This window comes from Etheostoma spectabile, chromosome 16, assembly GCF_008692095.1.
Source record: "Etheostoma spectabile isolate EspeVRDwgs_2016 chromosome 16, UIUC_Espe_1.0, whole genome shotgun sequence".
Lineage (NCBI taxonomy): Eukaryota > Metazoa > Chordata > Actinopteri > Perciformes > Percidae > Etheostoma > Etheostoma spectabile.
The window spans coordinates 9814478-9825200 of NC_045748.1; the positions used below are offsets into that span (position 1 = coordinate 9814478).

At 38.3% G+C, this 10723-nt stretch overlaps 2 protein-coding genes across 3 annotated transcripts in view; both read right to left on the minus strand.

The window, feature by feature from the left end:
• The window catches only part of ttc28 (tetratricopeptide repeat domain 28), a 145557-nt gene extending 140860 nt beyond the window's left edge, over window positions 1–4697 (minus strand). The window contains 1 exon segment of the mRNA XM_032539214.1: window positions 4255–4697. Within this exon segment, the coding sequence (XP_032395105.1) occupies window positions 4255–4284 (30 nt within the window). The 5' untranslated portion in view covers window positions 4285–4697.
• Window positions 4698–6297: 1600 nt separating this feature from the next.
• The window catches only part of pla2g3 (phospholipase A2 group III), a 10626-nt gene continuing 6200 nt past the window's right edge, over window positions 6298–10723 (minus strand). Inside the window, exons 6-8 of one of the 2 annotated variants that reach the window (XR_004335561.1) lie at window positions 9117–9227; window positions 6709–7023; window positions 6298–6645 (exon numbers count right to left, since the gene is read on the minus strand). Coding sequence is in view for 1 of the 2 variants with exons in the window: in XM_032539171.1 (XP_032395062.1) it covers window positions 6786–7023; window positions 9117–9227 (349 nt within the window). In the remaining variant the exon portion in view is untranslated. Of the gene's footprint in view, window positions 7024–9116; window positions 9228–10723 lie in introns of both variants that reach the window. The other variant, XM_032539171.1, reaches the window with a different exon arrangement.

Here is a 10723-nt window from a genome sequence, read left to right on the forward strand (position 1 = left end):
ATTGATCCCAAAAAATGGGAAATTACAGCATTTGGCACAATTGGCACTGGATCAAAAGATTTTGACTGATGCCCCGCCCTACGTAGGAGACCGTTTGGGCTTTAGCAGAAAGGGGGACAGGGACTGAGAAGTTGTTGATGTTCAAATTCTTCGGCTGAACCTGGATCCTAGATCTTCACTATCCTATCTAAAGCACCTTTAACTAAGTAGTTTTGGTGCCTTAACATAACCAAACTGCGACCGTTTCACAGCGTTGAAGACGTGTTTAAAATCGCGACCTTTACGTCCAAAATTTCAATGGTTACATCCCCTGGTTTAGGTCTGAGGTCATATATCCGCCACCGCTAGGGCCGCTAATTTAATTATTTATTAATCGCTCCTGTGGCTCATATTAGAGAAGAGGAACCAACGACCCATGTCTTCGTACGGGTTGGAGGACTTGGTCTGAACAGGAGTTTGCAGACTCACTGACACACAACAAGGACCCAAAAAAAAACACGGATGTCCTGTTCCAGTCCTTCCAAGAACACACACACACACACACGAACACACACACACACACACACACACACACACACACACACACACACCCCACAGGAGTACATTCCTGGAGAAACACACACACCAAACTGGGTGGCTGAATACCTGCAGAAGAGAAAACGTTGTCCCTGAACGCTTTGATGTGCTCTAACTCGAGGCGGGGGGGGGTCTCTACAGCTCGCCCAATAAGAGCGTGCTCCCCATGTAGGACGAGTCCTTGGCAGCGGCCCGGGTTCGATCCCGACCTGTGGCCCCTTGCTGCGTGTCATCCCCTCTCTTTCTCTCACGTTTCCTGTCTATCAACTGTCACTATCCAATAAAAAGGGAAGAGCTCCAAAAAAACAATTGTTAGAGCTATTCCTTATTTTGTTATACATATATAATGGTTAATTATTTGATTTATTTAATCAGTTTTCCTTGAATCATACAGCTACATAAATTTGTTTATCATTAGTATTTTATTTGGGTTGGTTTTAGTGCTTTTGTTTTGAAGGTACCAGGCAGCGTTAGCCACCAGGTGTAGTCTACACATAGAGGTGAGCAGGTATATGGGAGGTAGACCCGGGGGGGGGGGGGCTGATGGTTTTTTACCAGAGTTACAGATATATATAGATATATCTATATATATCTATATATATTTTGGAGCCAGACGATATATCGGTGGGCTGATATTATCGGCCGATATTAGGCATTTACCAAACTATCGTTATCAGCATTTATAATGGCGATAAATTAATATTTAAAAAATAAATAACGGACAAAACACACTTCAACCATGCTATGAGTGTTGGCGTCTTAAGTTTGTATTTTTATACATTTTATTTGACATAACATTAATATATTTAGATGTTCCTCGGTTCTGTTTATTGTTTTATTTGTAAACTGCATTATCATATATTAATGAGGGCTCGTAAATCTGTTTTGTTAGGAGTTTCTGGATATAACTGTATATTTTTTAAATATATATCAGTCAATATATCGGATTTTTAAAATCACCAAATATTTGTGTTGATATCGGTCGGGCTCTATATAAATAAAGCAAGTTGTGCCTGGATGTAGCTGAGAAAAGATGGCAAGATTTAGATTAGTTGACATATTTGCGTATATGGCAGGGTATTACCAATGATTCCCCAAATCCATTGATTCCAATTCCCAAGGTCCCGATTCAATTTGGTTCAATTAGGCTAGTGACAATTCAGTTTCTAATATCTTCAACCTAACAGAGATTCTCAGAGAACTTCTGCTATAAATTTTAAAAGCCAGACACATTGCACATTGGACTATGGTTACCTGGTCCTCAGATCTCTGCTGGGTAAATCCAGACCGCTAGCTAGACTATCTGCCCAATCTGAGGACTATGGTTACCTGGTCCTCAGATCTCTGCAGGGTAAATCCAGACCGCTAGCTAGACTATCTGTCTAATCTGAGGACTATGGTTACCTGGTCCTCAGATCTCTGCAGGGTAAATCCAGACCGCTAGCTAGACTATCTGCCCAATCTGAGGACTATGGTTACCTGGTCCTCAGATCTCTGCAGGGTAAATCCAGACCGCTAGCTAGACTATCTGTCCAATCTGAGGACTATGGTTACCTGGTCCTCAGATCTCTGCAGGGTAAATCCAGACCGCTAGCTAGACTATCTGTCCAATCTGAGGACCTGCGAGACTTGGTCCAATGGTGAACCTTACCAAGTTATCCACTGCACCCAGTACATCCAATATTCTGTCCAAATAGCTAGTACTGTACATACTTGCATGTTTTAAAAGAAAAGCTTACATAGCATTTTGTTGGCAGATTAAAATAATTCTGTTGGTAGGTAGTTTACAGCCAAGAAATTAATACAAAAAATACAATTTTGTCTTAGAAATACAGTACACAACAGAAATGATTCTCTTAAATCACACATTTGGCATTTTTCTCTCGCACGACTGAAACAACTTTTAAAACGTCCACGTCGTACACCAAAACAAGTTCCTCCCGAGCCTCTTTAGCAGCGGCACGGCAGCTTCTCTCCGGTGCTTAGCCCCCCCCAAGACGATTGTGATCGGTTTAAAGAAATGCCGATAAACCAGCGCCCGTTCCAGACCAGACCTTCCCAGACCTTCCTCCCCCACGCTTTCGGAGGACTGTCTGGCAAAGTAAGACTAGATTAAAATTTACATTATGAATATTACAAATCCATTTTATAAACCCAGCCCTGCTTATGCGTGCATATTTGTGAAGTTGGCTGGCTTAAGACCAATTTTTGAAAGTAACTAAGTTACATTAACTTACAGTAAGTACAGTACTTAAGTACAAATTTGAGGTAATTTGGACTAACTGCTATTTTACTTCCTACTGTACATTTCAGAAGCAAGTATTGTACTCTTTACTCCACTAATGTACATTGTACACGTTATTGATCCCTTTAGTTTTGTGTTACTTTTATTATTAATACAAAATATAGTCAACAAGTAATGTTAAATGATAAATTAAATTAGTTAAAGATAAGACTTGGTTTATTCCTTAATGAGTATACAGTAAAAGTAAAACAAGCTTAACTTGTATCAGCTGCAACATAAAGTGATGAACACATTATGAAATGGGCCATTCTGCAAATTGAGTACTTTGACTTTGACTTTATGACTATCACTTTTGTACTTTTACTAAAGTACCTTTTTGTATGCAGGGCTAAGAGTATTTCTGTTCTGTAGTACTGCTACTTAGTAAGATCTGAGTACTTCTTCCACCGCTGCTGAAGAACAAAGTTAACATGGTGTTCACGGCTTCACAATCTCTGGACTGATGTTACATCAGAAGATCAGTTGATTAATCGATTAGTTGATCAACCGGAAGTTAACTGAATATTTTAAATGATCGATAGGTAATTTCAGTCATTTTTCAAGCAAATAATATCAAAAATGTTCTGGTTCCAGCCTCTCAAGTGTGCTTTCCTCTGTCATATTTTACACTCAACTGAGTATTTTGGTGTTCTGGACAGCTCATTAGGCAGTTGTGGAAAGTAACTTAGTACCTTCACTCAAGTACTGTACTTAAATACAATTTTGATGTACTTTTACTTTAGATTACTTAAGTTCAATGTTATGCTACTATATATACACACACACACACACACACACACACACACACACCACATTCTACTCCACTATCTCAGAGGAGTATTGTACTTAACCGCCACTCCTACTACTTAACTTTCCCAATATATATATATATATATATATATATATAAAAAATATAAAACTCGGAAAGGTCCCATTCTACCCAGCACGTTTAATACCTTGTGTGCCTTATGCTGTTAAAACCTGTGTAGGCCTACTTTTACCTGTTAAGAGTATTTTTTGCACTTATGCTACTTTACTTAAGTAAAACTTCGGAGTACTTTTGCACCGCTGTCATTAAGGCATTTGTCACTAAGTTCAGAGATTTATGTTTTTCAGACAAAAGGATTAGCAGTTTATTTACAGAACAATTGGCTATGGCTGACTTTTGGGGTGTTTAATGAGTGTATAGACTCTGCCAGTGGTTTTTAAAATAAATCCTAGTGTTCATCATGGGATGTGAGCTGCCTGTTAGTCTGTGAACTTTCTTTCCTTTCTTCCTTCCTTCCTTCCTTCCTTCCTTCTCTCAGCCTCCTGCCACCCAGACCAGCTCCAACAGCGGATTTTGTGAAACCACTAAATAAAAACACGCAGCACCGTTTTCCATGAGCTTTTACCTTTTCTTTCCTGGTTCTTGGCTTTTCCATCCTGCTCTCGGCTAAATCCGGCAGCGACCAACTTTCATCCCACAGCAGCAACAGGACTGAGGCAGGACGGGAAAACACACCATCCAGAGCAGCACGAGCCCCGCAGGATTGTAGTTTTATCGCAGTCTGCAGCGGGTTTAACTATCGATTAAATTAGGGGAGACTCGTGTGCTATGTAGCAACCCTCCGAACTTTTTCCTGGGGAAAGTAGATCCAGAGTAAATGCGCCATGTTCCCACCGCCGAGCTCTTCGCCCCGTAGCGATCAGGGAAGTTTTTGTCCGGTGAGAGGCGGGGATCCGGTCGGCTCCGCGGCTGCAGCCTTCAGCAAGGTTTCAATTACTCTGCATGACATCAGCGAGGAGTTGAGTTACCTGACAGCTATATTCATTCCTGCAGGCCTGTACTCACTGCTGCTGTGTTAGCAGGAGACTCAAAAATGAAGCTGCTTCGTGTGCTTTTCTTGCCAAAAAATACAAAAACGTCATTTACTTTTTTTTTTTTTTTTTTTTTTTTTTTTTTTTGTACTTTTACTCGGTCCAAAAAACACCAAAAAAAAATATAAGCAATTAAACATGTGACATTCAGTCGAAATATCAGAAAGTAAACTAGTGTTAGGAGGAAAGATGAATACAAAATACTGCATATTGTACATATTCACAACAGGTTTAATTAGCTTGGTTTAGCACAAAGACTGAAAACAGGAAACAGCTAGTCTGTCTCTGGCTAAAAGTTTTTTTTTTTAAAACAGCAATTGTTTTACACTTTTTGCTTAACACAGATTAAACTGAGCTTTAAAAGGTGCAGGACGGTGGATTTGTTTTTGTCACTGGCATGCTAGCGTATTAGCGGTGTTTGTTTTCTACATATGAAGAATAAGCTGCAGCAGGTTAGCATAGCTTAGCGGAAACTCTGTAAACGGGTAGTTTAACTACACAGCTAGTGGTAACACAGGTATCTGGTTAGCCTAGTAGCATGAAAAATGGCTAAGCTAACATTATCTGAAAGTAGTTTAAGATTTCATAAAGAAATATATATCTGGCCTTTTTGAGAAGATCTTCTCGTAACTCTCAGCAATAAAGCAAAATCCCCAAATGTCAAATTATTCCTTTAAGTCATTTACACTTTAGTCACATTTTTGCTTCTTAATGCGTCATAAACCAAATATGTGTCTTATGTACATATATTTACATCATTTTATTTCTACATATTTAGCATATATACAACTCACTACAACACAGAACAAATATTTACAAATACACTCGGTGCTAAAACCTCAAATCACAGTGACATAACAAGGGTGGTAAACATACGTAGTCATGACCTCCTTTTTAATCAATATATCAGGGAAAAGTGCCCCAGATCTCAAACTCATAGACCCTTTTCATGGCAGACATTTTGACATGTAGCATAGTCTACATTCAAGCATCTATAACTGGAGTTAAGTGTTTTAAGCTAAATGCCAATGTCAACATGCTAACATGTAATATTCACAATGCCAAGGCTAACATACTTATGTTGGCTGATGACGGTCACCATTTTGGTTAAGCTTGTTAGCATGCTAACATTTGCTAATCAGCACTAAATACAGAGTGCAAGTAAGGCTGATGGTAATGTCCTTAGTTTTCCAGGTGTTCCCTGTCCAATAGTTAAAGAGATATTTTGCTGAAAACCATGTATGTCAACCTCATGGTGGTGCAGGAAGAAAAGTCAAGGGGATTATCAAAATCAGTGATTCCTCCTCTGGGGGACATGACGGTCTGTAGTCTACCAAATTTCCTTGCAATTCATCCGATGGTTGTTAAGACATTTCAGTCTGGAGCCGAGCTAACAAGAAAGCACAGGTGTAACTAATCACATGAGGTATTCCAGTGAGCCAGCATGTATTATACTGCAGCAGCGCTCTTGAACTGGCACACCTGAATGAACCAATGTTATAAGTCATACCTGTGCTTTTCCTTCTTAGAATACGTCCACGCTTTTGCTGTGAAAAGTTGTTGTTTTTTGTTATTAATAAATCCCATAAAAGTTCTTGAATTCTGTCAAAATTTGGTCCAAACTGAGTTCCACTACATCTCTGATGTAGACAATATGAATACATAATACTACAATACAATACAGGGACCCAAAGTGTTCAATATTAAATAAATAAATAAATAATCATATGATGCAGATAAAAACTTGTTGTATGACCATGCAAAAATTGTAAAACTCATCTTATTATTATTATTCTTTTCACTGAGTTTATTGCAGGTAATTTTTATTACAACCCAGCAGTGTTTTTGTAGTTTTTTTTAACATCTTGTTGGAAATACATGTGATGTAACACCTTCATGAGGAGGGTGTGAGATATCAACAGACTCTGGAGGAAGGGAAATGTGACATACTGTACAAAGTGCTGGAATTGAATGAAAATAACCTGAAATAATGTCTTATTTATCTATTTAACATTGAACCCTTTGACTCTCCATAGTATTATCACACTCAGACGAGCGCTCGTCCTCACACAGCTGGCTGATGTGGGTCCTGACCGTGTCTCCTGGTCTGGTCCTGGTTGGACCGGACCACCCTGAGACACAGTCTGTGAAGCCTGACAGCTCTGTCTTTCCTCTTGGCTCTCCTGGTGTTTGGCCTCCTGACCTTCAGCTGGACGGCCTGTAGGTGGCGCCGCTCCTCCGTGTCCGCTCTGCTGCTCTGCTCCAGCCGAGGAAGCTCTGCTTTCACCACAACTGAAGAACAGCTGCTGGACAAAGAAGAAATTGTAGTTTTGTGACGCTGTCAACCAGTGGTGGAGTTTAACTAAATATATTTACTCAAGTACTGTATTTAAATAACAGTTTGGAGCCTTTACGTGATTCTTTTCTTTTCATGCTACTTTCTATTTCTACTCCGCTACATTTGAGAGAGATATATTGTACTTTATACTCCATCAATCTGACAGCTTTAGTTACTAGTTACTTTTCACATTAAGGTTTTTGCACACAAAACCCCTGTAGTTTATAAATATATATTATTATAAATTAAACTACCCAACAATATGACAGCCTACAAGTCCAGCTGAGATCATGTTTCCAGTGTCTTATATGTGAGGAGTTTCTGCCTTGAGAACTTTTACTTTTAATACTTTAAGTACATTTTACTGACGATACTTACTAAGTGCCTCTTGCACAATAGGTTTATCTACATATTTATCATTACTATTTAAGCAGTTGAACATTTTTGTATTCCCAACTTGTCAAATTCAAATGTTTGTTTTGTATTTTATCCTATTATTTCATGTACATTGTATCCTAGTATTTTTATTTATATTTATATTCTGTGCTGTGTGACTGATTTTGCTGCTGTAACGCTATAATTTCCCATTTTATTGGGATCAATAAATATTTATCTAATATCTATCTATCTATCTATCTATCTATCTATCTATCTATCTACCTATCTAGCTATCTATCTATCTCTCTATCTATCAATCTATCTATCTATCTATCTATCTATCTCTCTATCTCTCTATCTATCAATCTATCTATCTATCTATCTATCTATCTATCTATCTCTCTATCTATCAATCTATCTATCTATCTATCTATCTATCTATCTATCTATCTATCTATCTATCTATCTACCTATCTAGCTATCTAGCTGTGCTTTTACTTAAGTAATGCAACAAAAAATGCAGGATTTTTACTTGTTACAGAGTATTTTTAGAGCGTGGTAGTAGTACTTTCACTAAAGTAAAGGATCTAAATACTTTTTCCACCACTGCTATTAACTCAAGTAGTGCATTCAAACATTTGAGGTACTTGTACTTGAGTAGTTCCATTGTATGCTACTAAAGCTTTTATCTGCTTACATTTCCAACAAAAAACATATTGTACTTTTCACTCACATGAGCTATAGTTACTTTGCAGACTGAGATTTAACATGAAAATAAGATCCGGTTTTAAAAGGAGCCTGGTGTCAGCAGTTCTGCCAAAGAGACTTTTCCACTTTAAACTTCTCAGATGTTTCATTCAGACAAATGTTCGAGGCCCAAAGAGGCAAAATCATTCAATATTTTGTGTTTTTTACATTTGAGAAAAGTACAAAAAAGGGGCCAGCGTCTAGCTCCCCCACTAAGAGCGTGCACCCCGTGCAGGCTGAGTCCCTATGCAGCGGCCCGGGTTTGACTCCTACCTGCTGCCCTATGCTGGGTGTCATCCCCCATCTCTCTCCCTTTCCTGTCTATCCACTGTCACTATCGAATAAAGGGAAAATTATTTTACAAAAATTAATGCAAATGTGAATACTTCCACTCCATATCAAAGGAAAACAATGTTTCCACTCCACTACATTTGTCTGATATCTTAAGTCACGTGTTACTTTGCAGATTAAGATTTTTTTAAATGTAAAAATGCTTACGGGTCCCTTGTCCCATAACTCTGTGAGTGACACAGTTACCATCTAACCTCTAAAATGGTCTCATTTCAATATCTCTATCTTTTTATAAAGTAGTTAACGTAGCGTCACCTGGAGCAGCTACATGCTGCTCTTACACTGATGCTTCAGTGTTAATATCTAATAACGTCACTTAGGGTCCAATATCAGTCACAAGAGACATTTTAACTGCACATCGATTTTGATATTTGAGTAAGAATTGCAGGCAATTTCACTCTTATATGCAATAGAGTTTTTCTACACGTTATATTGATTCTATTAAAGTCAATGATCTGAGTTCTTCTTGCATCACTGCTCTACAGAGTGGTCATGTTATATAATACAAAAAGCAGCTGAGTCATTTGTTGTCCCAATTTGTTTAACCAGTGAATACATGCATGTCTGTGTTTGTATACTTACATTTTGCCTGCTGTGCAGTTCTGCCGCATGAAGCAGGACTGAGACACATGCCCCAGCAAAAGAGCCTGTACTTCGGTCAGTTGTCTCTGTTTAGCCAAAGTCTGGAATAATCTAGGACAGACAAACACAAGAGATCAACAGACATGCCAAAAAAAACAAAAAACAAACAGATGAACAAAGCTGGAAAGCTCTAAGAAACCCAGACAGAGACCACGTGTGCAAACATGAGATTATGATTATGTCCAAGGCCGTAAAATTGTTTCTGTGCAACTTCTGTCACCATGTGACTCTGAATGTGTGTGTGTGTGTGTGTGTGTGTGTGAGAGTGTGTGTGTGTGTGTGTGTTTGTGTGTGCGTTGCTTGTGACCTAGTTTAGGCTCTGTAACCTGAGGTCTGCCTATGCTTCAAAGAAATAAATGTCAATGCACCGTTATCACGTCTGTACTACTCTGCAAATAGCAGGGGGGGGGGGGGTAATCGGTTTGTGTAATCTAGGTATGATGTGACACATCTCAACGTCACTGAATATCATTCTGAACAGCTGATCCTGCCGCCAAGATGAAAGGGATGTAAAAAACCCCTGGTGGCTGAAACCAGTAATTGCATTGTTTCAAAAATGAGTGGAATAATAAAATCTTGCATAACCAGATATTTTATAAATATTTTAAATAACTCAAAACAACTTAATGGTGGTAGGTAATAGATCTGATTTCATATACTGCTTTAGTAAAACATGTGTTCACTGTTAAATGAGTTAAAGTGTCGGGGCACTTTGCCATCGTCTGTCTATTGCGTTCCAAGACAGCCGTGCCGCGGTTGGATTTCATAAGGACGAATTGTTAGATTTTTTTTCCACTATAATTTTTAAAAATGCTTTCAAAATAAACATATGTTAATTTAGCATGTTTGTTTTGTTGTTATGTGCTCGTGCTGCGTTCCCCAAGTGGTAGACCAGGACTCAGCATGCTACAATGAGTAATTTACGGCTCGAATGTCAAACTCCGCCAAGAGTGAATAATGTCCAGTTAATATCCCAGTTCCTCCAAGTCACAGGTGATGTCTTAAAATGTCTTATTTTGTCAGTTCAATGCCCAAAGATATTTAGTTATATGTTTTGACATGACATGAACTACTACAACTACCATTTGTAGTTCTATTATCTATTATCTTTATTGTGACTGTTTTACTAGAATTGTTGGGACTTTGTAAATGATAGAGTGTGGTCTAGACCTGCTCTATCTGTAAAGTGTGTTGTTATGATTTGATACTATAAATAAAATGTAAGTTTTAAGTTTAAGTAAATTGAATCTGATTAATAAACAGAGAAGCAGGCAATCTCCGTATTTGAGAGGCTAAAAATAGCATTTTCAGCCATTTTTTGCATGAACGATTCATCAATTATCACAATAATTTGGGATTATGAGCTCTATGCATTTTCCATCTGATCCAAGAGGCTTTTTAAAGACTTTATGAAGCTTAAGAGGTAGGAGAATTTTCTCATCACATAAAGGAGATACATGGTTTCCACTGGACAGTAACTAATAGTGCGTCCCTTTTGTACACGGAAAATCGGATTTTCCAAAGTCAAAGCCGGAAAACAACCCCCC